The sequence below is a fragment of the Coturnix japonica genome, chromosome 1 (assembly GCF_054131305.1).
Source record: "Coturnix japonica strain WE chromosome 1, WE-NBRP24, whole genome shotgun sequence".
Classification (NCBI taxonomy): Eukaryota; Metazoa; Chordata; class Aves; order Galliformes; family Phasianidae; genus Coturnix; species Coturnix japonica.
Window position 1 is genome coordinate 164,721,092 of NC_140663.1, and position 25,835 is coordinate 164,746,926.

The 25,835-nt window shown below is 39.3% G+C and overlaps 2 protein-coding genes across 5 annotated transcripts; both read left to right on the forward strand.

Annotated features, from left to right (window-relative positions):
• The first annotated feature begins 95 nt into the window (after positions 1 to 95).
• Positions 96 to 14,899, forward strand: KBTBD3 (kelch repeat and BTB domain containing 3). Its single transcript, XM_015852222.3, has 3 exons — positions 96 to 129; positions 5,787 to 6,034; positions 8,726 to 14,899. Exons 2-3 carry the CDS (start codon positions 5,811 to 5,813, stop codon positions 10,344 to 10,346), a joined length of 1,845 nt encoding a protein of 614 aa, XP_015707708.1. The 5' UTR covers positions 96 to 129; positions 5,787 to 5,810; the 3' UTR covers positions 10,347 to 14,899.
• Positions 14,900 to 16,211: 1,312 nt separating this feature from the next.
• MSANTD4 (Myb/SANT DNA binding domain containing 4 with coiled-coils) lies at positions 16,212 to 25,587 on the forward strand. Of its 4 annotated transcripts, none has more exons than XM_085555948.1 (4): positions 16,212 to 16,315; positions 17,032 to 17,113; positions 21,478 to 22,103; positions 23,616 to 25,587. In XM_085555948.1, exons 3-4 carry the CDS (start codon positions 21,642 to 21,644, stop codon positions 24,186 to 24,188), a joined length of 1,035 nt encoding a protein of 344 aa, XP_085412074.1. In that variant the 5' UTR covers positions 16,212 to 16,315; positions 17,032 to 17,113; positions 21,478 to 21,641; the 3' UTR covers positions 24,189 to 25,587. The 4 variants fall into 4 exon arrangements, with proteins under 4 accessions (XP_085412074.1, XP_085412070.1, XP_015707704.2 ...); XM_085555944.1 differs by having other exon boundaries at positions 16,212 to 16,304; XM_015852218.3 differs by having other exon boundaries at positions 16,212 to 16,262.
• Positions 25,588 to 25,835: the final 248 nt, after the last annotated feature.

Here is a 25,835-nt window from a genome sequence, read left to right on the forward strand (position 1 = left end):
TTGACAGCCCATCCAGCCATTCCGAGTAAAAGAGCCGGGAGAGTGACGTCGGGAGGAGCCAATCTCCTGGCGTCGCTGCTGCGCGGGGGTGGGCCAGACCGGTCGGAGAGCTGCTGGTGTTGGCTGCAGGTGGGTACCGCGCCGTACGGAGGGGAGAGCGAACGGGGGAACGGCTGTTCACCGGGTGCAGAGGGACGGCGGTGCTGGCGGCCTCCACATCCCGAGGCCGAGCGGTCGGGATGCGAGGAAATAAAACCAGCTCAGAGCATCCGACAGCTTCAGGCCTTAGAATGAAGGGAGCCGCCGCGGGGCGCATGCGCCGATGTCTCTCCCGCCCCCCCGCGGTCATTGCGATGTGTCGCCTCCCTTTGGTGCCGCTGTTCAAAGTCCGCGGCCTCTTGTGTCATTAGTGATAGGAGCAGAGGGAATCAATGGCTTCAAGCTGCAGCAGGGGAGATTCAGGCTGGACATTAGGATGTATTACTTCTCAGAAAGGGTGGTCAGGCACTGGAATGGGCTGCACAGGGAGGTGGTGGAGTCACCGACCATGGGGGTGTTCAAGGAATGAATGGATGTTGTATTGAGGGACATGGTTTATGGGAGCTATTGGTAATAGGTGAACGGTTGGAATGGATGATCTTGTAGGTCTTTTCCAACTTTGGTGATTGATTCTATGATTCTATGAAACTGCATTTTGATTCTAAAGAAGCTGTTGTTATGTGTGCTCGATTTTGCATGTATATTCCGCCAAAAAGCCTTTTTTTTAATCACACACATAAATTTAGAGGCTATAAAACACAGTAAAAACAGTGATTTTTCTCATTCTTTGTGATTATGACATTTGCCAGAATTAAAAGTACAACACAGCGTTTCTTTTATGTCTCCTGTAAATGAAAATAATCATTCTTGAACTTCTTTACCTAAAAAAAAACCAAGCAAACAAACAAAAAAAGCGCCAGCTTTGGAATAAATCCCCAAAACTTTGAGTCTTTTCACTGCAAACGTTTCTTATCTTCATGGGCTGATGTGTTGGTGAGTGGATACACAATTAAAGATCATTGCTTGCACAAAGGGAATCTTCCACGTAGGGGTTGCCCCCAGGAATCAGTGTGATTTCACTGCTTCCTGCTGGTGCCGTGCTGGGGTTGTTTTCTTTGTTTCTTTTTGCCTTTTTCTTTTTTTCAATCACCTCTAAAGAATTCAAAGCTTTAAAGTCTCCGTGTCACCTTTTCTTCTTATAGCCCCGTCTCAATATGCATTATTGATAAATGCCACTTTTTGTGAATTAAACGTCTCAGAATGTCACATGCATCTTTTTGATGGTCTGAAGATGTTTGACTGAGTATCAGAGAAAATGAAGTTCAGTTCTTTATGCAGAAGCCGTGAGACAGAGTTGCAATTTTCCAGGCAGGAACCTGGAATTCTGTTACTGTTGCAGATCGTAGTAAGTTAATAAAGTGGACAAGAGCAATAACAAACTATAAATATTTAAGGCTTTCTACATAGTATTTAGATTTCAGTTATATTTTAGTTCTTTCTTGCCAGCGTAGTAATCATTTAAAAGGGCCACTGAATCCTTCAGATATCTGTTCCATTCATATTCATCTTGCTGAGTATTAAATTAGGACTGTTAATCTACATGTGTAGTGGTAAGCAGTGCATTTTAAAATTGCCAGTAAACAATTTCTCCCCCTTTGAATAGATCAGGAGTGAAAATAATTCATCACCTTAATAAACACATAAAATGTGTTAAATACCAGAAATAAATATTAAAACATAATTTTAAAACAGTGAACTTGACGTGCTGAACCTCCCATGAATTTCTGGCATTCTAATTGTTACTCTACTAAAGCAGATGGAATTTATGAGACAGCATTTTTTGAAGACTTACACTCTCTTTACAGTTTAATTTTATGTTAAAATATGAACCCCCCCCACACCCCCCACCCCTGCAAAAATGTATACAATTTCTTTCTTTTCATTGTATTAATTCTGTTTCCTATTTACACAAAGTATGCTATAAAATAGCGTTGCTAACAGTTCTTCTGGTTTTAAATCCTGCTGTCAATTAAGACATACCAACCAATCAGGGAGTGACAGAAGTAATGCTTTCCTGAATCGTAATCTATTTCATAGAATCACAGAGGGGCTTCGGTTGAAAAGGACCACGGTGATCATCTGGTTTCAATCCCTCTATGCTCAGGTTTGCCAACCACCAGGTCAAGCTGCCCAGAGCCACATCCAGCCTGGCTTTGAATGCCCCCCTTTCTCAGTTTAAAACCATTCCCCCTTGTCCTACCTCTATCCACCCTTGTAAACAGCTGTTCCCTCTCCTGTTTATACAGGCCCTAAATCTAATGAACCATCTAATAGAGTTTGGTTCTTGGTAATTCAGGTAAAGATAGACTTTGTAACTGGAATCCCGGGGAAGTAAATAGAACAAAAAAAAAAAGGAGCCTCGTTGCCCAGATTTCCTGAGCTTCAGACCTATGCAACATGTGCTCATGCTGTTTTTACCCTTCTGTCAGTAACTCAATCAAATATTTATAAATGGAACTATTGATTAATTCATATGGCCTTGTAGGAGAATGCATTAAATAATTATAAATACTAATTTACCCTGTTTTAACATACCAACTCTAAGCTATCTTGTTATGTATTTTGTAGGGCTTTAAAATCATGAACATATCCACCAGACCCATTAATTAGTGCAAAAACTATAAAATAAGGTTGGAATTGGCTACAAGAAAAATAATAATTGATTGATTGATTTATTACCAGTGGAGTGGAAGGAAGAGCAAATTAGGCTTAACAATAACACAGTGTTCATTAGTATTTTCCTTAATGTCAGAAAAAAACAGTAGTGGTATACTGATAAAATTTGTTTTTAATACAAGATAAGGAGACACTGTTATAATGGATTAGGATTTAGGATGCAATGGATGACCACTGGATGAGAAGTGAGACACTGATGAGAATTTAACCATAATGCTGTACAATAAATCATGGAATCATAGAAAGGCTTGGGTTGGAACGGACCTTCAAGGATCATCAAGCTCCAACCCCCCTGCCGCAGACAGGGCCACCAACCTCCACATTTAATACCAGGCTGCCAAGGGCCCCATCCAACCTGGCCTTGGACAGCCGCAGGGATGGGGCATCCACAACCTCTCTGGGCAGTGTGTTCCAGCACTTCACCAATCAACTAGTAAAGAACTTCCCCCTGATATCCAACCAAAGTCTTCCCTCTTTCAACTTAAAACCATTTCCCTTCATAGGATCATAGAATCCTAGAATCACAAGGTTGGAAAGGACTTACAAGATCATCCAGTTCAACTGTGTTCCCATTACCGTAGCTACAACAAACCACTAAACCATATCTTGTAGCTCCTCATCCAGATGCCTCTTGAACACTGCCAGGGATGGCAACTCCACCAATTCTCTGGGCAGCCATTCCAGTGCCTGACCACTCTCTGGGATAAAAAGTTTTTCCTTATGTCTAATCTAAATCTCTTCTGGTACAACTTGCGGCCATTTCCTTGGGTCCTGTTTGTTGCCTGGGAGCCACGCCTCTCCTCATCACAACCTCCCTTCAGGAAGTTGTAGAGTGTAATGAAGTCTGCTCTGAGCCTCCTCTTCTCCAGGCTAAGCAATCCCAGCTCCCTGAGCTGTTCCTCATAAGACTTGTGCTCCAGACCCCTCACCAGTTTCGTTGCTCTTCTCTGGACACGTTCCAGGGCTTCAATGTCTTTCTTGTAGCGAGGAGCCCAAAACTGAAGATGCAGCCTCACCAGGGCTGAGTACAGGGAGATGATTATCTCTCTACTTCTGCTGATCCTCCTCTGGACCCTCTCCAACAGCTTCCTGTCTTTTTTGTATTCAAGGCTCCAGACCTGGACACAGCACTCCAGATGGGGCCCCACAAGGGCAGAGTAGAGAGGGACAATCACCTCCCCGTCCCTGCTGGCCAACTCTCTTTTGATGGAACCCAGGATACCATTTGCTTTCTGAGCTGCTGGCTCATGCTTTTTTTCCACTGGGACCCCTAGATCCTTCTCTGCAGGGCTACTCTAAAGGATTGCTCCTCCCAGTCTGTATATACCTGGATTCCTCTGGCCTAAGAGCAAAACCTTGCTCTATGCTGTGCTGAACCTCATTTGATTCACTCAGGCCTACCTTTAGAGTCTGCTGAGGTACCTCTGAATGGCATACCTTCTTTCTATTGTGTCAGCTGCACCACTCAGCTTTTTGTCACCTGCAGACTTGCTGAGGGTGCACTCAATTCAATCATCAGTGTCACTGATAAAGATATTAAAGCGTACTGACCCCTGGGGGATACTGCTTGTTACTGGCCTCCACCTGGACACGGAACCATTAATCACCACTGTAAATCTAATAACAGTGAAAGGAAGATGATTTCAAACTGGACTGTATGAAAAGTGCAAGAAATAGTAAAAATAAACCAAACAACAAATTCGGTCTTGTAAATGGCCTTAGAAAGTCTGACAGTTGTTTAATTAATCCTGACAAAAGCTGAGAGAGGACATCATCACTTGAGACTTATGGGTGAATAAACTTCACAGAGGAAAATTAAGTCAAATAGCAATTCTGTCAGAAGATCACGTGAATGTAAACATAAATAAATTGAATGTATACTTAAAAGAATGTGATCTTGGCATCGATAGTATTGTAATAGTCTTTCAGTGCAGACATTCATGGTGAAAGGAAACTGAAAATACACTGTTATTATGAAAGTGATTACGTGATACCTTTGCCCACGGAGATGGACCTGATGACATTAGATGTTTCTGTGTTCCTTATAGAAAGATGAATATTGCTGAAACTAGTAATTTTACTTACAGGAAGCAAATAGCAAGTCAGAATGTAGTTTAGAAAATACATGTAAAAGAGGGACGTCTACTATCTGTTATCAACTCCAGAGTTCTGCAATCCAAGTTTCTTTATGCTTTAAAATAGGGAAGTTGGATAAAATTTCCAGAAAGGTCAGCATATGCATCTGTAGTGGTACGAATAGCTCTTAGGATAGGTGTAAATAAAATATATTTGAAGTTTCTTAATGCCATCGAAGTGAAGTAAGGTGTTTTTAATGTAAAAATAATAATATAATAATAATAAATTTATTTTTTAAAAATAAATAAATAAAGCAAAGCCCAACTTAACTGTAGTGACAAATCACTTCAGTATAGGGCTTTTCACTAGAAAAACTTTCTACTGAGAGGGATACTGCACCATGTTAAGTTAATGCCTTAGTAGGCATTGCCTACTTAGCAGGTAGCCATGAACCTCTATTTCCCTTGCACTGTGAGCTCTAGAAAGTGCACTGAGCTTGGGGGTTTGTAGTATGCAGATGAACTTTGTGGAATCTAAAAATGTGTAATAATTGCTTTTCCATCTACATTTTAAATCAAATTGTAGAAAGTTGAGATATTTTGAGGGTAAGTCTAGTTAGAGTGTGCCTTAATGACCATTAAAATCTCTTACATGCTCCTCAGTGTGCTTCCTGTGGACTCTGTTGAAAAAATCCCTGCAGGTGGGTGCTATGTCAGATACATTACCTTTCAAAGTATGTCTGTATATATTTTGCAAAGTAGGAGTATTACACAATTCAGTGTAAATGTCACTTGAACTTAGAACTGTGCATAGGACTTGCAAACCAATTTCAGTGCTAGGATTTTTGGTTTGTGGCATTCTGATTAAATAAATAAATAAATAAATAAATAAAAGTGTTGTGACCACAAAATCAATTACTTGTTTTTCCATTTCAGGTTCATGAATAGATTGAAGAAAACATGGCCAATCAACGAGATTACATTAGCAGGCCTATTTGCAATGGAATTTCTGTTCCTGAAAATAAAATTAATTCCTTAGTGGCTGAAGGTCACGGACAACAAATTCTAAAAGTACTACAAAAGTTCAGAGAACAAAATATATTTTTTGACTTTAAAATTATTGTGAAAGATGAAGTCATTCCTTGTCATCGTTGTGTGCTGGCAGCGTGTAGTGATTTTTTCAGGTAAGTATAATTTTGGCATGAAATGGTAGGAAATGGATTGGAAATTCTTTGGAAGGGAGGGAAATAATATTGTTACAAAAATTAAAAGATAAATCATCACAACTTTTGTATGTCTGCAGAGTTTTCATCGAAGTGGTCAAACACTCTAATACAGACAGTAAAGTGAACAATTGCACTGTTAGATTTCCAGAGTGACCTAAGAACCCTGTGGGTTTGAGATTCAAACAGCAGTCCGTGTATTTCACTGGCAGTGCTCACTGTTCACTGGGACACAAATGTGAAACTGTAACTGCATGACTCTTCTGTTCGGCAGAGCTGACACAAATTGTGTACTTTCAGGATTTGACTTTGCATGGAACAGTCCGTGTACTTTGACACATTTATATTGGGAAGCGTAACAGATTGATACCAAATACATATTGCATTGAACAATTGTGGATAAATTGTTTGTGGTTTTGGAGTTGGGTTGGATTTTATTATGAGTAATCAGAATAGCAGTTTGTCCTCAGTTATTCAAGCAGATATCTAGTATTTTTTCCAAACTACAAATTTCAGCCTTTCAGTATGAAACAAAGCTGTGATCTTCCTTCTGATACTTAAAGCTATACATTCCTAAGGGACAGATTAGTCACATACAGAATTTATGAAGAACCTTGCTAACCTTTTCATTAGCAAAACTGAGATGTGCAAACCCAGAGTGCAAACCTGTTTCTAAAGATATCTTTTACTTAAACACAAAAGTAAGATGCTCTAATAAGGAAAAAATGGGGTCCTGAAAATCAGTTAATGAACTTAATTTGGTTGCCTGTATGTAAGTGATGCATTGTTCTTAAATGGCCTTTGAACATCCCACAGTCTGCAGAGGTGGTACAGGACATAGGCTAGACGTGTCCTTAGGACTACTGACTAAAGTTGAAATGTAGATGAGATATTTCTTCATTGTAGCAATAGGTCTGGCTTTGCTTTAACATAGTAGTACTGCTTGGCTCCACAGAGACACCTGATAGATAGGAATATCAGCATGAAATGGCTTCCAGTAGTAAGTTTTAGCTGAAGTAGTTTTTGCACTACCAATAGACTTTGGGGATTAAAATTTGCCAGAAGTGTTTGTGTGTAACAGTTCTTAACAGCAGCCATAAAATTCATAAGTTGTCCTGGAATGCAAGGCTGATCTATTACCTTCAGGGAATAAAACGTACCTGTGTCTGCTAGATAAAAAGCTTATCATCTAAAAGATTATCTTTAATTCCTTTGGACTTTTTTTAGTTTTGTTTTCATTGTGTATATCCAAGATTCAGCAACATTTTGCTCCCTACTTATTAACTTTTTGATTCAGACCCTTTTCTTAACTCCTCTCCTTCTACTAGTATTTCTCAGTTGCTACTGTTTGTAAGTGAAGCTTTATTTCCTAGGCACCCCATGTGCTCTCCATTTTACTCTGCAACTTAGAAACTTGTATCAGAGCTTCAAAAGACTGAGTATTTATTATGTAAAAAGTTTATGGTATGTAAGTTTCTTATTGTAATTATACCTTCTTGTTCAGGAGGTGAGTTTCCACTTTATTTGATGTTTACTTTCTAAAGAGTATGCTGCACAATGGTTTTTATTTTCTTCTTTGGCTTCATAAAAGTATGGGATTTTAAATATCACATACTATCCATATGCTAGTTGTGTAAGACAGCTATGATATAAAACTCACTTTCTTCTTTTATTTTTTTAAAATAGGAACTACCTATGATTTATTATTAATCCAAAATATATACTCCAAATTTGGAATCATTTGTCTAAATCTTTCTCCACTGTCATCTTTGGTCAAATCTGGGACACAGATGCTTATGCTCCAGGAGGGTGAGGGCAAATGTCGTGTCAGAATGGTTCTTTTCCAGATTGCAATATCTTAATTATTTTATTTCAAAAGGTTAGATTGTGCACAGTAGCTAAAAGTTAAAAAGCAGTTATTCTATATTTAGTAATAAAGTACTGAAACTTGCAGTAAAATTTAGACCGATCTACTGATCAATAACTTTTGTTTCACAATTTCAACAATTGTCTTGGTAGTCAGTCAATCTATTTTTTATACAGGACATTTTATCATCAAATACTATATCAAAACCTCATTTTTCTTGACATCTGCCTTTACCCATAAATCTGCCTGTCAGGTCTAAAGCAAAAAACGAGAGCTGCTCTTCATACTTTTTTTCCTCTCTCCACTCATCCATGTTGATTCCCAAGGACTGCACCCATCATCCATGCTGCCATTTGTTCCAACCTGCAGTTTGGAAGGCCTCTTAATGTTCTGTATTTATCCACAGTGCATGACCTAAATCAAGTTGGTTTTTTTTGCTATATATTTTTTAAATCAGCCTTTCTCATACTGTTGAAGCTGACTCTGCCCCTAACAACTTTCACTCCCACTGAGTTGTAGATTTCATCTCACTTTGAGAATCCATAGAAAACACAGCTGCTGTCATTTTTGAACCATTGCTTTGAGTACGTTATCACTAATTCTTTCTTCTGATGGCATATCAAGCCAATGTATTCTTTTTGTTTTTGTTAACTTTCACATTTTAGATCTATACAGCCATCCCACCCTACCATATCCCCCAATTTTCTCCTCCTTCCCACATCAATGTTGCCTTCTGTTTGCTAGATCGTTAATTTCTGTGTATGTCTTCTATATTTTATTCACAGAGCCATGTTTGAAGTTAATATGAAAGAACGAGATGATGGCAACGTTACCATTAGTAATCTGTCACCCAAGGCAGTGAAAGCTTTTCTTGATTACGCTTACACAGGAAAAACAGAGATAACAAACGATAACGTAGAAATGCTCTTCCAGCTGTCATCATTTCTTCAAGTTTCACTCCTTTCCAAAGCTTGCAGTGACTTTCTAATAAAAAGCATCGATCTTGTCAATTGCTTACAGTTGCTTTCTCTATCAGAAAGTTATGGTTCTGTCCGCTTATTTGATCATGCGCTAGATTTTGTACAGCACCACTTTTCCCTGCTATTAAGATCAAGTGACTTTTTGGAGATGAATTTTGAGATATTACAAAAATGTCTTGAAGCCGATGAACTAAATGTCCCTGAGGAAGAATCAGTGTTGAATGCTGTTCTTCAATGGACCAAACATAACATAGAAACACGACAGAAATATCTGCCTAATTTGATCAAAAAAGTGAGGCTGCACCAGTTACCCGAAAAAACATTGCAAGACTTTCTGCATTCAGAAGAATATTTACTTAAAAGTGCTAATTGTTCAGTAATAATCAATGATGCAGTCAAAAGTGTGCAAGACTTCAGTGGATTATTTCCAGATGCACGTCCTTCAACAACAGAAAAATACATATTTGTTCATAAAACTGATGAAGATGGAGAAAACAGGCATACATTTTGCTACAACATCAAAACAGACAAATGGAGAGAACTACCACATACACACATGATTGATCTTCCAGGGTCAAGCTTATCTAGCTACGGAGAGAAAATATTTATAACTGGAGGATGCAAAGGGAATTGTTACAGGACGGTCAGGCTTCATATTGCTGAACCATTTCATGATGCCACTGACCAAACCTGGTGCTACTGTCCAGTCCGCAATGAATTCTCCATAGTGTCAGCTATGAGAAAACCAAGGACAATGCACACATCTGTTGTCACCTTAAACCAGTTGTTTGTAATAGGTGGAAAGACCAGAGGAGCTCAAGAAACCCGAAGTCTTTTGGATGTAGAATCATATAATCCTCTCTCCAAAGACTGGAAATCTGTAAGCCAATTACCAAGAGGTATCTACTATCCAGAAGCAAGTGCATGTCAGAATATAATTTACGTCCTTGGCTCAGAAGTAGAGATTACTGATGCCTTTAATCCGTCTCTTGACTGTTTCTTTAAGTACAATGCTATGACTGATCAGTGGTCGGAGCTTGTAGCAGAATTTGGGCAGTTTTTCCATGCAACTCTAATCAAAGCTGTTCCAGTGAACTGTACATTGTACATATGTGATCTGTCCACCTACAAAGTCTACAGCTTCTGCCCAGAAACCTGTGTTTGGAAAGGGGAAGGATCTTTTGAATGTGCTGGCTTTAATGCAGGGGCAGTTGGGACGGAAGACAAAATTTATATATTAGGTGGTGATTATGCTCCAGAAGAAATCACGGACGAAGTTCAAGTCTACCACAGTAACAGGTCTGAGTGGGAAGAAGTTTCCCCAATGCCAAGAGCCTTAACTGAATTTTACTGTCAGGTCATTCAGTTTAATAAATATAGGGACCCCTGGTCATCTGTAATGACAATTTGCTCTGGAGAATTTTGAAATTCCTGAGTCAAAATAATCTATATACATGCACAAGTTTTAGAACAGATTTTTCAGTATTAGTTTGCAGAAAAAAAAAATGTGCTTTTTTTTTTTTAAATCTTCAGTTTAAGTTGTCTGCTATAGAAATGTTTCTGAAAGGGTCTATAAAATTCTCATTCATCCTGGTCATTACACATTAAGAATTACTTAGTTTTATACACAAGTCTTCTCTGCAATTGTCCGAATAATTTGCAAATACTAATTTTCAGAAAAAAATTATGAGGAATTTATTCTGTATTATGTGCCATTATTTCTGTAATAATCACAGTTGCCCCATGTGATAAATTGCTGAGTGAGGAAACTGATTGTGACACTGTTTTCCCTACGTAACTTAAGTTTAAGGAAATCTACATTCATGTTTTTTTGTTGTTTTGTTTTGGTATTTACAAACCTATTAGAGAACTTCATTGTCAGTTTTATCTTATTAGAATGACCTGATCAAGGGGAAAAGCCAAAGTGACCTTCACAGCATTACAACCAGGAGTCTAACTTGAAGAGACTGAAAATTCCCATCATCTTATGTCAGCTCTTCAGTTGGACCATATTTTTTCCATCCTTGTGCCTTAGTAGTAGCTGTACTTTCTGCTTTCATCCCGTCACTGTGGCAAGACAAACTTTGATAACACTTTGCAGGGTGAGCCAGATTTCTGCAGGGTGGATGATTCGTGTGGGAACTTTGCTCCACAGATGGTCACCTCAATCACTGCAAGAAAAAACACTTCAGGATGTTTTCTAACAGAAGTCTTCCATCTCTGAAGTCTGCAGCGGTTTCTGCTAAGCAGCCAATAGGCTGCTTGCAGCAGAAAGTTACAGAATAAGTTTTAGTTGTTGCTTCAGTTAACTACAGGAAAATTTCCTATCTTGTAATACATAGAATACAAAGTTAGAAAAAAAAACAACAAGCCCATACTTAAAGAAAAGAGTATTTCTGAAGGGAAATAAATCATTTTTTAAAACTTCTGTTAAATGAATTAAAACACTTTCATCTTCATGGCAATTTTAAGTGATAAATTATTACAAGGTAAACACTATGCAATATATTGCTTGAGAAACTATAGTAATCTACTGTGTTAAAATTGTAATGGATTTTCAGTATTTATACTATTGTGAAGTAAATTTGATCTGATGCATACAAAGTGTCTGTCCAACAGGACACTGGAATTATCTAGGTTTCATAAACTCACCTGTAATCTTCCACAGCCTGAGAATTTTCTTCCTTTCCTGATATTTAAATAAGATTTCAGTAGCCCTTATGTATGAATTAGGCCATAAGGTTGTGTTATGCCAGACAGAATGGTTCTAAACATATAAGCATGCCTTTTCCAAGCAGCTTGAATATGAACAAAATTTAATGAGGTACCTGATGCATCTTTTACATGGCTTCAGACAACCACTATAATTTTGCTAGTACATCTCTGATGCATGTACTTTTGGCAAAAGTAAAGCTCAGTATTAATGCTTAAAGCTTAATATTGCCTAGCAACATATTTCCCTTTCAAACAGTAAACAGTGGAAACCTCAAATTCTGCCATTTGTATAATTTATCAAATATCTTTCAAAAGTTAGATAATATTGTAAGTATTTTCATAAGGATGTAAATGAAAATTATGCACACTTGGATGACCTATTAATAGTGGAACTTTCCCCCTCAGTAATTCACATTAAGGTATATGTCAGTTCTGTAGAAGTAAGTCGTTTATTGTAGTAGTATTTCAGGTAACTTCCACATTTATTTTGATCTTTTCATAGTGAATCTCCAAATCATATTGTAAGTAGAGTTAGACTGGTAACATTTACAATCGTTTTTATGTCAGAACATGCCTACTTTTTGTCAGTAAAAATGATATGTATTGAATAGTTTAGGAGAGATGGAGAATACTGTTCCTGCTCATTAAAATATCAAGGGAAAAAATAAATAGGAATATAGGAGAAATAGGAGTCTTAGCATCAGTAGGCTTGTCAAGGTAGCATAAACTTCATTTAATTATCACAACTTATAGCTTTGCATTAGAAGTACAAGGCTGAACAGAAATGCCAGGTTATGGCCTGAACCAATGGTTGACCACCAGGTGAGAACACATGGCTATCCCAGGGAGCTTGGGTGCAAGCAATGCACATGAGTGGCTGAAAGGGTGGAGCCTTGACCCATCCCTCCTCACCCTCATTTAAGGGTAGCAGCTGAGGGAACAGAAACTCCTTAGACAGAGATTGTGCTGTTCTTAAGCTATCACTGGTTGTTAGAAGGAGTGAGCAAGTTTTCTTCTTTGTTATCTTTTGTTGCTCCATAATGCTTGTATCCAAGTAGGAGATGCTGCCATTGCCTTCTTTTGCTGCACAGAGGCTCAGTTCTTGTTTGCTTGTGGTTTTGTGCTGTTTTTAATACCCAAGTAATCATAGTATCATCATAGTATCATAGTCTCGTGCGGGTTGGAAGGGACCTTAGAGAAAGGACCCTTTACATAATGACCATGTAATTTATGCAATGACAACAGCGACACATTATGCCCATCTTATATGGGTATAAACAGCTATGCAAGTTGGAAGAGTCTAGAGAACTGCATGTTACCTTCTGTTGCTTCTGTCCTGACCAAATTGCTGCACTGCTTGAACAGCACTGAGTCAGTCACAAGTTCAGGTGATGCTCTTTCTTCCAAGTATTTTCTTACACTATGTTTTATTCGGTATACTTGCTGTATGCATATACCTCTGCCATATGACACCAAACAGTATATGTGGTAAATTACTTGTTATTCATATACATATATATATAGAGAAAAAATTTAAACATAACTTTATTGGGAAAAATAAATGCTTCTTTGATATTCTATGCTGCATTTGTACAGGAACTCAAGTCAGTTCCCAGTCCATCAAATCATTCATGGATTTCAAATGGTGATTCACTCTCTTAATTGGTGATGAGGAAATTAATTAGTAGCATCAGTTCCTTCTTACTATTTATCACAAAAAGATACTGTGAAATAGAATGAATTTTTTTCTGTTACATAGGTAAACCCATGGAGGGGGAAAAAAGGAGGTTATTTGCTGTAATTTCAACATGATAGGAGAAGGGGAAATGGTTTTAAACTGAAAGAGAGGAGATATAGACTAGATGTCAGAGAAACTTTTTTATTTTACTTTAAATGGTAATGAAGCACTGGCACAGGTTGCCCAGAGAGTTGGTAGTGTTCTATCCCTGGAGACACTGCAGGTCAGGCTGGATGGGGCTCTGAAGGAGCTGTAGTGTCCCTGCTCATGGCAGGGGGGTTGGGCTAGATGGCCTTTAAAGGTCTCTTCCAACTCAGCAGATACAGAGGACTGAATCTGATAGTGGGACTGAATGCAGAAGAATCTGTGTTACAAAGTCATGGTTAAAAACAAGGCTTTAAGATAAAAGTAATGACTTATTTATCACAGGATTTGCAATACATCTAGTGATGGATGAAATCTCAGTGAAGTCAACTGCACTACCCAAAACAATACGCATTTCTTGCATTAATTACTTATGTAGGTCTGGATCAAATATATATATTTTAGCTGACTACACAGAATTTAAAAAGATCCCCAAAGCCCTGCAGGGTGATTTTCTTTCTACAACTCTTCTGAATTTTCAAAGCTCATAGAACTTAAATAAAAAGTACATTCCTCTGAAAATAATGCATTACTAAATAATGATTACCTAGGTTCTCACTGAAATATATTAAAATGTTTCAAACATACAAATTGCATGTAAAAGTATATGCTACTATTTGCACCTAAATAATGTAACCAAAACATTTCTAATCGTTGTTTACTGTATGTCATAGAACACATAAGCATGACCAGTACAATATACATTAAGATAATATACATGTGGGATTTTAATACCCAGTAATGATTATGTTGGATAGCTTTATAAGAATGCACTGAAGACATTATGGCACTTTGGTAGTGTTATCATACTGGTTTAGTTACAATAAATATAAGTTATTCAGGTATTTATATTGATTATGTTTGCACAGACCTGATAAGTATTATTTCTGTATTAATGAATTTATTTTCAATATTCTAAATATGTTAGTGGTAAGTCGGTTTACTGCTGTTAAAAATTCATTATATTTTAAAAATGGAGTAAAATTTATTGGGTCAGATTTATTCCCAGTGCTACTCCATTAAGAAATCCGTATACCTCTTCTGATCAGTAATAAGTATTAGGTAAGGTGTAGGATATAGGATGTGCTGATAGTGTTTGGAAATGTGGAGTCAAACTTTAGATGTTTCTGTTTGTGGTTGACCAACAGGAGGCAGCATAAGATCTATTTTAATGAATACAGAATTAAACCAGGGATATTTTGACAATATTTGTATGTGAAAATGATGCTCAGTTTACTTTTTCCCTTCTAACACCCAATAAAGCATAGAGACCATTAAAATCTTGCTGCTGCCTGGGCTCTGCTGATATGTGGAAGTATGACACTACTGTATGTTTGCTGAGATGTTCGTTCTTCTGTGAAATAAAGCACCAAGCAACTGAATCCTTATCTCTGTTATTGTTTTGGGGGTTTGCTTGTTTGTTTCCAGCGAGTTTCAAAACACAGAGAATCTACAATGTTTCCAACCAGGCTAACATGTTTTCCAGCTGGTGCCCACTATGCATTTTGCATATTAGGAGATGACACCTAAGTCACATTCCTTAACCAGCACATTTCCTTTATCCCTTCACAATTATTTAAGGTTTTTGATACTGTCCCCCATGACATCCTTATAACAAAGCTGAGGAAGTATGGGATAGATGAGTGGACAGTGAAGTGGGTCGAGAATTGGCTGACTGGCAGAGTGCAGAGGGTTGTCGTTTGGTGGTGCAGTGTCTGGCTGGAGGCCTGTAACTAGCGGCATCCCCCAGGGGTCTGTACTGGGTCCGGTCTTGTTCAACATCTTCATCAACGACCTTGATGAGGGGATAGTGATTTGATGATGACACGAAGTTGGGAGGATTGGCTGACACGCCTGAAGGCTGTGTTGCCATTCAGTGAGACCTGGACAGGCTGGAGAGCTGGGCAGTAAGAAACTGGATGAGAATTTAACAAAAGCAAGTGTAGAGTCTTGCACCTGGGTAGAAATAATTGCATGCACCAGTACAGGCTGGGGGAAGACCTGCTGGAGAGGAGCTCTGCAGAGAGGAACCTGGGTGTCCTGGTGGACGACAGATTGACCATGAGCCAGCAGTGTGCCCTTGTAGCCAAAAAAGCCAATGGCATACTGGGGTGTATTAAAAAGAGCGCGTCCAGCAGGTCGAAGGAGGTGATCCTCCCCCTCTACTCTGCCCTGGTGAGGCCTCATCTGGAATATTGTGTCCAGTTCTGGGCTCCCCAGTACAAAAAAGACAGGGATCTCTTGGAAAGAGTCCAGTGGAGGGCCACTAAGATGGTGAAGGGCCTGGAGCATCTCCCCTATGAGGAGAGACTTAGGGAACTGGGTCTGTTTAGCCTTGAGAAGAGAAGGCTGAGAGGGGACTTGATCCAGGTCTATAAATCCCTGAGGTGCGAGAGCCATAGTGGTGAGGCTGGTCTCTTTTCAGTAGTGTGTGGGGACAGGACTAGGGGTAATAGGATGAAAGGGCGGGCTTTGGCAAAAGCCAGCCAATCATCGGAAGGCATCGTTATGACGAGCAGCGGCCGCAGCCAATGATACGTGGGGCTGCGCGAGCGGCGGCCCCGCTTATTCAGAAGCTTATTCGGGGCATTCTGGCGCGTCTAGGAGGGCGGGACGGGGGAAAACAAGAGACGAGCCTCAACAGCCAATAGGTGAGCGGGAAGAGCTGATGGACACTCACATCGCCCAATAGGAAGGTGCCGGTCGTTAAAGGGCCGGCGACCCGGTGGGGTGAGTTGGGCGTAGGTGAGTAACGCGCGCGGCTGCCGGGGCGGGCGAGGTTTAGCGGTGGGTGTGAGGTAGTCGCGTCCCCGGCGCCTTATGGGGGCTGTCCGACCGGTTCTCAGCCCTCGGGCCCTTTGTGGGGGCAGAACGGCTGCACTCTCAATCCCGGGGAGCGCTGAGGCTGCAGCCCGCTGCCCTCCCCCTGAGGATTGTGGGGCCTCTCGGTCTCCAACGGCCTCGGTTGCCTGGAAGCCCGGCGTGGGGAGGGATGTCGGCGGGGCTGTGGCCGCCTTTGTTCTCTGTGAGGGCTCCCCGCGCCTCCTGGAGGCTCAGGGCCGCGCCTGACAGGAGGGCCGAGGCTGGGGGCTCTGCGGCCTCCTTGCTCTCTTCCTTCTCCGCTTCTGAACTAAGAGCGGTGGGGTTTCGGTTACACGTTAGGAATAAGTTCTTCACCGAGAAGGCGGTGAGACCCTGGCACAGCTGTGCTGCCCCATCCAGATTGGATGGGGCCCTGGGCCTCAGCTGGTGGGGGGCAATCCGGCCCATCGTGGGGTTTTGGGACTGGGTTGACCTTGGGGTCACTTCCCACCTAAACCACTGTGTGTGTGCAGTAGCACCAATTGAGCTGATATGGAACGTGTTGGTTTAGAATTGTTTCAGAACAGCATTTCGCTTAATTATGAGCTAGGCAAGGGGTTGTGGAGCAAACAAAGGCAAAACTAAAGCTACAGGGAGGGATGTGGAGTTGGAGTGAGATGAGAAATGCAGCTTTATCTCTCTTTTGCACCAGGCACTTGTGCTCACTTTTTGGTTCAGACTGTGACTTAGGAATTCCACTACCGCCTGCAAGTCATGATAACTCAGCAACTGCGGTGAGAATATTATAATAACTCATTAGAATCAATTGTAGTGTCCCCTCCTATTCTAATTGTAATATAAGAATAATCTATGCGTAGTTTCTTAGAATCAATTGTTGTATCCCCTCCTATTCTTGCATATGTATATCTTGTCTCTATAAATATCTTTAAGCTGTCACTTTGTGATGTGCAAACTAGGAGGGGCGTCCCCCTTTGCACCCAGTGTGTGTGTGCAGCACTGTAATAAAAGCAAACACCTGCTTTATAACTACTTTGTAGTTATAGAGTTTGATTTCTGGAAGTTGGAACCCTCTCTCAATACTAGAATTTGTCCCAAGCCAACACAGCCATCTGTATGGTACCATACCTTAAGTTTTCCTGAAAGCCTGGTGTTCAGTGCTATGTGTAGACTATCCAATTCTCAAATTTGGCTTTAGAAAAAGAGGTTACAGGGGCTTCTAATCTAATGCTTATTATGTTCAGTCATAACTTCTGGAAACTTTGAACATGAGGACAACCATCAAGGCGTAATAACAAAAAGAGAGAACTGTGTTTTATATATATATAAACAGAGAGATAGAGGGCTCTGTGGGTTTTTCTGGTGTTGGTTATGATCTTTTGTGTTGTTTGTTCATTGGTTTGTTTGTTCGTTTAAATGCTCCATTCTAGCATGTGCTCACACAGTAAGATGCAAGGAAAGGAAAAATAAAGTAACAGTGTCAGACTGTAGACTTTAGACCAGATGCGAGGGCCTTCTTAACCTTCAGTTGATGCCGGCCTGACAGGACTGTACCAAACTCAGTATCATGTTACTGGCTCTCCTGGGCACACCTCAAAAGCTTTCTGTTATCTCATGATGAAAAACCCTTCTCTTTCTCTGGATGGCACTTTCCATTTGTATCCATATGATGCGCATTTTGCATTTGCATTCCAAGTAATGTGTGCACAGCTGCTGGTCACATCAGAAGCTGTTTGCATTGTTTGTCATTTCTCTGGGATTTCTCTGTCACACAAACTAGGCTTTTGTCATCTCTCCTCTAATCTGCTCATCCCTTTTGTGAGTGAACCACTTTTATTCCCAACTGATGCACTCAGCAGACTTTGTTTGCAGTGGAATCTTCTGCTAAAGAAACACAAACATTGAAGTCTTATGGTTCTGATTTTGGTAAAAGCTGAAATGTTTGCCTGGAATTATTTCTGAGTGTGTTTTCTTGTTTTAGATCTCAAGCCAGAAGTCAAACATGCTTTATGTTTTCTTGTAAAATTAATCTTTTCAAATTGCTGATAAGTTGTTTTTGTTCTTTCTTTGTGGCGATCTACGATATGTACAAACCCTTCCCTACTCTCATTCCTGTCTGTTAAATAGTTATAAGCATGAAACAGTTGATTATTTTTCTGAATTAAAAGTAATATCCTGGACACTATCTAGAAATATCAGAGTGTTAGAACCAGAATTTTACCAACCTCAGCTTTATTTAGATAACAGTGCTTTTTATTTAATATATCAAAAAGCTAAATGATCCCAGTGTGAAGTAGGTCCAAATCTGCTATTCTATATATGTGCCCCAGTGGCACAGTGGTAGGAATGCCACGTTGCAACACCGGAGGGCCCAGGTTCGAATCCCCCCCTGTGGTGCAAGTGGTAGAAGTGCCGCTCTGCTACACAGAGGCTCGAATCCCGGGGGTTGGACTCGATGATCTCTAATGTCCCTTCCAAACCGCACGAGACTATGATACTATGATATCAAAAAGCTAAATGATCCCACTGTGAAGTAGGTCCACATCTGCTATTCTATATACTGCTAAGAGAATTCATGAGCGCCATTTGCGTTAGTGAGAAACGTCCTCAGTGAGGCAGTGTGCTTTGAGAAGGCAAAGAGTTAGAAAAAGTGAGAAGTGCTTAACAATTAGAGGCTAGTTGTAAAATAGGTAGGCTACGCAGTTGCTTTTGGAGGCTTGTATCATATATATTATAGGGGGTAAAAAAAAATAAGGAAAAAAAAAAAGTTTAAAAGAAAGCTATACAAAATGGCATATTATGCCATAGGTTCCCAATGTGGTAGTGCAGTGCTTGACCTGTAACTTAAAATCGAAATCCAAGATTTGGCTCTTGTGGAAGAGTGGATGGGCAATTAGGGTGGTGATTGAGAGCACCTGGGTGAGTAGCAATTGGACTGAACTGCAAGGTCACCTGGCAGCTGTGCTTTTTTAACTTAGCTGGCCTCCAGCTAAGAGGAAAGCTCAGCTGCCCACCAGACACATTCTTGTAGAATTGTATTTAATAAATGACATGAATGAAAAATTGATTTTAAAACCCGAATCTGATACTTAGATAACATATAAGACGTTTATCTATTAACACATCCAAGAGTTTGATGTATCCTGTTTGTTAGTACTTGGGGAAATGTGACCCATTGTCCAATAGCTAGCCAAGTACTTGTATGTCTACTTACGTACTTGCTTAACTTGCTTAAATTCAAGAAGTTCTACCAATTTCCAGTAAAAATAAGTGAGTTTTGACTTCAAACAAGGGTTTGGTGCCTTGGTTGTGGTAAGTCAGAAAGACTGTCTGTGCTTTGTGTTAGGACTCTGCATAACTCAGGATCAGGCCTTGGGCAACCTGTTGATGTCGCTGTTCTAGATGACCTTCAGAGGTCCCTTCCAACCATATGGATTCTGTGATTCTGTAACTCTTTGTACCTACATACATGTGCATGCAGTTTCTGAAGCCAGTGTGAAGTACCAGGCACCAGGAATTCCGCTTAATCTTTTTATGTATCAGTTCAGAATAATTATTAACAGTAAAACTTATAAAAGTAGTCTAAGTTTTCTATATATTGGGAGCTCTTTTGCTCAATGACTTTTAGAAAGTTTTTAATATAAACAGTGAAGATGAATTTGAGTTTAATAGATAGGTCAAGAAATTCAATTACAATGAAGACAGAAAAGAACTAGCGCTGTAATTAGGATTTGAAAAGCAGAGTAAGTACCAAATAAATTGATTTACTGCCAGACAGAAGTAAGTATGATGCTGCTTCCTTGAAAGCCCAAATATCTTTTCATGGCAAATTTATAATAAAGAAGGTTAAAGGAGAAGTTTAAAGATCAGGTAAAAGGTCTCTGAAAAAAAAATACTAGTGTAGCTCTAGCAGATACAGTGATGCAGTGCTGTGTTGTGGTGTAAATCTGACTTTTTAAATAGCACAAAGTTGGGAGTGGGTTGGTTTTTTCTGTCTGTTTTTGTTTGTTTGTTTTAATACTGGTCATGGCAAGAAGTGCATCTACATTACAGCCCTAAGTTATAGTATGTATTTCCATCATTCTGTTTTCTCCAGATAAATTATTATTTTCTTCTTTTATTTTCTGAATTGCAGGGAGCTTCATACATCTTAAATAGAAACATGCAGCTTGCAAAACTTGGAGAACTTTGTAAGCTAGTTTCATATACTCAGCAGTGCACAGGAAATATAGACTGTAGACTGTTACGTACTGTATGCCCCAAATTAAGAGATTTCATTAATGTACTAATGTATATGTTCTATATAGAGTTGTGCACTATGTCCAAGTTTAGCTTCCCATAGCATCAGGCACGGGATCAGCCATTAGCTGGGGTAGAGGAATGGATGAACTTCGAATCTGATATGAAATGAAGCATTTTACTGTGTGAGAGCCATGGAGCAGGGTTTTAACATATGCAAGTAAAGACTTAGACCTATGCCTATTTCTTATAGTAGCATCTCGAATGCATGACATTTGTCTGAACAAATAGTTCAAATAGTTGTTGAACTCTTTAGTTCAAATAGTTGTTTTCTGTCACCCAGCAAGATTGCTCCAGTACTTTGTTGTGATTATGAAAGGTCAGAAGAGGGTCTAAGGTGTCAGCTTATAATATGTACCTCCTTGTATCAACATACATATATATATTTTTCATAGAAGTAGTTTAAAAATGTTTCAGAAATTTCATTTGCCTGAACATGTTGTTTTTGAATTAATAATGTAAAAAAATTTTAGCCTCTTTTTGAAATGACTTAGTATTCAGACTAAGATGTATATGTCAAATTTCAGCCTGAAGTGTATCCCAACAGGCCAAACCGTAAGAGCTACAGGAAAATAGCTATATTCTTGTAATGGAAATATCAACTCAACCTGAACAGTTTATGACATAGATATATTAATAGATTTATAATTCATATGAGTTTATGAGTATCTCATCAATAGCTGCTTTATATTCAGTATAACAAAATTGTTTTCTTCTAACAGATGAGCACTATGTTCAGAATGTGCACTTCCTTAACTGGTGATTTTGGAGCCAAGCTCGTTAAATGAAAATATACAGTGTATATCTTTGAGATTTATTTTGTTTGCTTTTTTTCTTGTAGGAGTACCGACAAATAGGAGAATACTGCAAAGTGAAGACAAAACACATCTAACGAGAGCTGATCTCTGCTTTCATTGTTTTTTAAACTTTGTGTTAATAACTGCGTAGTGTCAAATAACCTCCGTAATCTGCTGTGCTAAAATTATTAGGTTAAAGCTGGAAAAAATGAAACAGTTGAAAAGAAAAAGAAAAAGTAATTTTAGTGTTCAGGAAACTCAAACTCTCCTTAAGGAAATCAGAAAAAGGAGAGAAGTACTCTTTTCAAAGCAACTTAATACAACAATTAACGAGATGAAACGGAAAGCATGGGAGGAAATAGCAGAGTGTGTGAATGCTGTAGGTGAAGGTGAGCAAAGAACAGGGACGGAAGTGAAAAGGCGATACCTTGACTGGAGAGCGCTCATGAAGAGAAAACGTCTGAATGCAAACATCAAGGCAGTAGGTGCAGGGTTTCACCTTCCTTCATCTGACTTAGATGACTCTCTCAATGAAGATATGGATGACAAAATGGGGTTTGCAAATGAATCTGGTTTTGAATGGCAGAACATCACTGACTTCAGAGAAGCGGGTGGGTCTTTAACAGAAATCAAAGTAGAAGAAGAGGAGGAGGATCCACAAAATTTTGAAGTAAGTGACTGGCATACATTAGCTATGTGCAACATGGCTGTTTTTCCCACCTCAGCTAGGGTTTTTCACTGTTCTTCATTAGCATCAGTTTTTGCTTTGTATGAATTAAGTAGTAGAAAAAATTGTGCTTCAGACAGACAGTATTAAATCCAGCAGCTTGCAGTGGTCTGTAAGATTGGCAACCCTCAATACAAGTATGTATTGGAATATGTTTTCCATTTCTGTGTGTCATAGATTGAAATTATTGCTATCAGTAGAATGAAAATACATTTCTGAAAGATATTGACTGTTTTAATACTGAGGGTATCAGAGTGGATGAACACAGAAGGGAAATGCACCTCTTTAGCAAATGAAAGTGCATGTTACCTGAAGGTACAGAAAGAAGGAAATGGAATATTCTTTGCATTTCTTAAAATGAGACCACAGGAGATGAAAATATTACCTGAATAAATCAGTCAGCTATTCCTCTGTCAGAATTGTATCTGCGAATCCTGTGGCCAGGCTGCTATTTTTAGTAGCATCTTAGCTGTTCTGAGATAGACAGCCAATGAGACTGAAATCACATTAGGATAGTTGTTTTGTTTGGTGTTTTAATATGGGTTTAAATCATGTCTTAGTTTAGTTGGAATGTATGCTGGGAGAAAATATCACCACAAGCTCTTAAAAATGATAGTGGGAGTACTGCCTGACAGCTGCTGAAGAAAGGTCTCGGTCTTCTCTAAAACTGAAATACTGGTAGTTGCTCTCATTGCCTTACATTGTTTTCTGAACCCGTGTCTTCCTCTGTTTGCCTTCCATTTGCAGTATTTGTAATGGGAAACAATAGTCCCGTCTGTATTATGGTGTATAGCACATAGCTCTTGCATGATTACAGCCTTCTGGTTCACCAAGAACAGTGGTACTTACCCCTAATAATCTGTGTCACGAGTGGTTTTCCAGCAAAAATGACAACATAAAATTGGTTAAACAAGTCCTGTTTATTGACCCACTTACACAGTTTGAAGGGTTAGGACCATGTGAAAAATGCCAGATGGTTTTAAATACTGCAGTGCTAAATGTTTTTAGAAATTGAATCCTTGTGTTAATGAAGGCTGGGTTAGCTTTAATACCACACAGCCTATGGATCCAGCTGCTCTGATAGATAATTAGTCACAACAAATCACTAGTGGCTTACATAAATGTCATTGAGCTTTGTGAAAAGTAAGGCCAGCACGTGCTTTTTAGGTCTAGTTATCTGTCAGCGATTCTGAATGCTCTGTAATATCTATCACGCAGTGGTTTTTGTGCTGGTCTTGCATGTCTATAGACAGACAGATTTTTCATTACAAATATTAGGTTACAGATCAAGTGTCTCTCAGGCTACGTAATGACATGATGTAATGATGTATTTTTTTTAAGATGCAGAAAAAAATAAAATAGCAGACATCTGTTATTTTCAGTGAAGTTGTGTATAGCGCTGTTCTAGCAGGGAGACTGGGATGTAATTCTTGTGCATTGCATTCTTCTCTGCAGTTTCCTATTGAGGAAGAAGAAATTTTTTCATCAGTTTTGCCAGATTCAAAAAAAGAAAATGACCTACCAGACTTCACCCACATTGAGGAGTTTGGAAATCTAAGTTCTGCTCAAGCTAGATTAGCCTACGAAGATTCGCACTTGCTTATAAACCTAGAGAAGCAGAAGGTGGAGCTGGAGAAGCAGCGATTAGATATCGAAGCTGAACGGTTGCAAGTGGAGAAGGAGCGTCTGCAAATTGAAAAAGAACGGCTGCGGCATATTGACTTGGAGCATGAGAGACTTCAGCTGGAGAAGGAACGACTTCAAATTGAGCGGGAGAAACTGAGGCTAGAGACTCTGCGTGCTGAGAAACCTGCCCTGGAAAATGACCTCACCCAAGCGGAAAAACCCATCATACAGCCTCTGGATCTAGAAACTGAAAAGTTAAAACTTGAAAAAGAACGCTTGCAGTTAGAGAAAGAAAGGTTGCAGTTCTTAAAATTTGAGTCAGAGAAGCTGCAGATTGAGAAGGAGCGCTTGCAAGTGGAGAAAGAACGCCTCAGAATTCAGAGAGAGGGTCTCTTGCAGTGAGCTTCTCAACTGGAGTGTTAATTCTGGTGTTCTGTTGTTGTGTAAAATATAGGTAGCTCTTTTCCTGATGCTGAAACTGTTGTAAAGGTCTAATGTTCTTCTGTTGAATGTTGATGTTGAACTTTTATTAAAGGAAAAAATAATGGTGCTCAGTACGTCAGTGTGCCTGTGTAAATATGCTTATATATTAAATTGCTTTTCAGTGTATCAGGACTAAGTGTTTTGTTCTCTTGTCTTCAGAATTGTGCTGTATTAGTCTGGTGTCCTTCTCACTTTAAGAAGAATCAAGACCAAATGCTATACTTCTGGTTTTTTTCATACTTCACTAACAGTTAGGGAGTGTTCAAAGAAGTCAATATGTGTTGTGAAGGCATCATGCTGAGGGTAGTCCATGCAGTAAATACGTATAATTAGGCAGAATGTAGTAACATACAGTCATGATGTGTTTCATTAAACTTTATTTCCCCTTTTTGTGTTTGTTTTTTTTCCACTTCTACAGCTGAAAGGAGTTCACTAAAGGTTCAAGAAGTGAACACAGTGTTTTACCATTGGAAATGCAGAAGGTTGTGTTCTGCCTTTTTGAAGTATTCATACCAGATAGCCACACATCAGCCTACTTACCATAAACAAGGCATTTAGATGCACTGGGTTATTAATTATGTTATGTGAAGTATTGTATGATTACCTGTCAGTATAGCATGGGGGCTTAGTAGCAGGAAGTGACAGCTGTCTGATCAGTCTGTGATCATTGCCTGAAGAAAATTGCTAGACCTGGTTTATTGTTTGAAAGAGTTCAGTTGATGATAGGAGTCTTTGGAGTGGAGAAAGGCTGTGCACAGGCTAATGAGAACTGAGCTCGAACACAGATGCTTTTGATATTAATTCTTCCTGGCCAACACTGAGGTTCACAGAATCGTAGAATGGCTTGTGTTGGAAAGGACCTCAAGGATCATCAAATTCCAACCCTCTTCCACAGACAGGGCCACCAGCCTCTGGGTTATATCTGTGAGAGCCTGTGTTCATGACTGATGCCATACAGCATGTTTTAGTTAGGTAGACAGAAGCGGTTAGTGCTGAAGGCCATTGTTTCATATGTAATGTATTTGTTTCAGTAAAAGCCTCTTTGTGATTTCATATATGTATGTGTAAATCCCAACTGAGCCACATTTTAGAATTCTCATTTTTTTCTGTGAGTAACTACCTTTTTTGATTCCATTTGAAACTACGGGAGTACTAAATCTGAATATATGTTGAGTGACTTAACATGGATTCTTGTGCAAGTAAATATATTTATACCACTACAGGATTACTTTTATTCTGCAAAGAAAATGTTATTTTTTTATTATGGAGACAAGTGTGCTTCTACAGTGGAAATAAATATGACTACTGCAACCCAAAATTGCTCTTGAGACTATGTTTATTCAGGGCAGTATATAAAAAGAAACTTGAATTCTTAACATTGTGACACCCAAAAGATGCTGGTGTCTGCATTCCTTGTGTAGTAAGTGGGGGAAACAGAGCATTTTGGAGTGGGAATCAAATGCATCATCACTCAATTGGAAAAGGAAAAGGCAATGACCAGCTGGATAGAAATGCCCCAGGGATAAATGTACCTGAAATTCCTTCTTCCTGAAATAATATAGTGAC

Coding starts and splice junctions, on each gene's coding strand:
- MSANTD4 (XM_085555948.1), top strand. CDS start 21,642: ATGAAACAGTTGAAAAGAAAAAGAAAAAGTAATTTTAGTGTTCAGGAA. Junction 22,104..23,615: donor AGGATCCACAAAATTTTGAA/GTAAGTGACTGG, acceptor TCTTCTCTGCAG/TTTCCTATTGAGGAAGAAGA.
- KBTBD3 (XM_015852222.3), top strand. CDS start 5,811: ATGGCCAATCAACGAGATTACATTAGCAGGCCTATTTGCAATGGAATT. Junction 6,035..8,725: donor GCGTGTAGTGATTTTTTCAG/GTAAGTATAATT, acceptor TTTTATTCACAG/AGCCATGTTTGAAGTTAATA.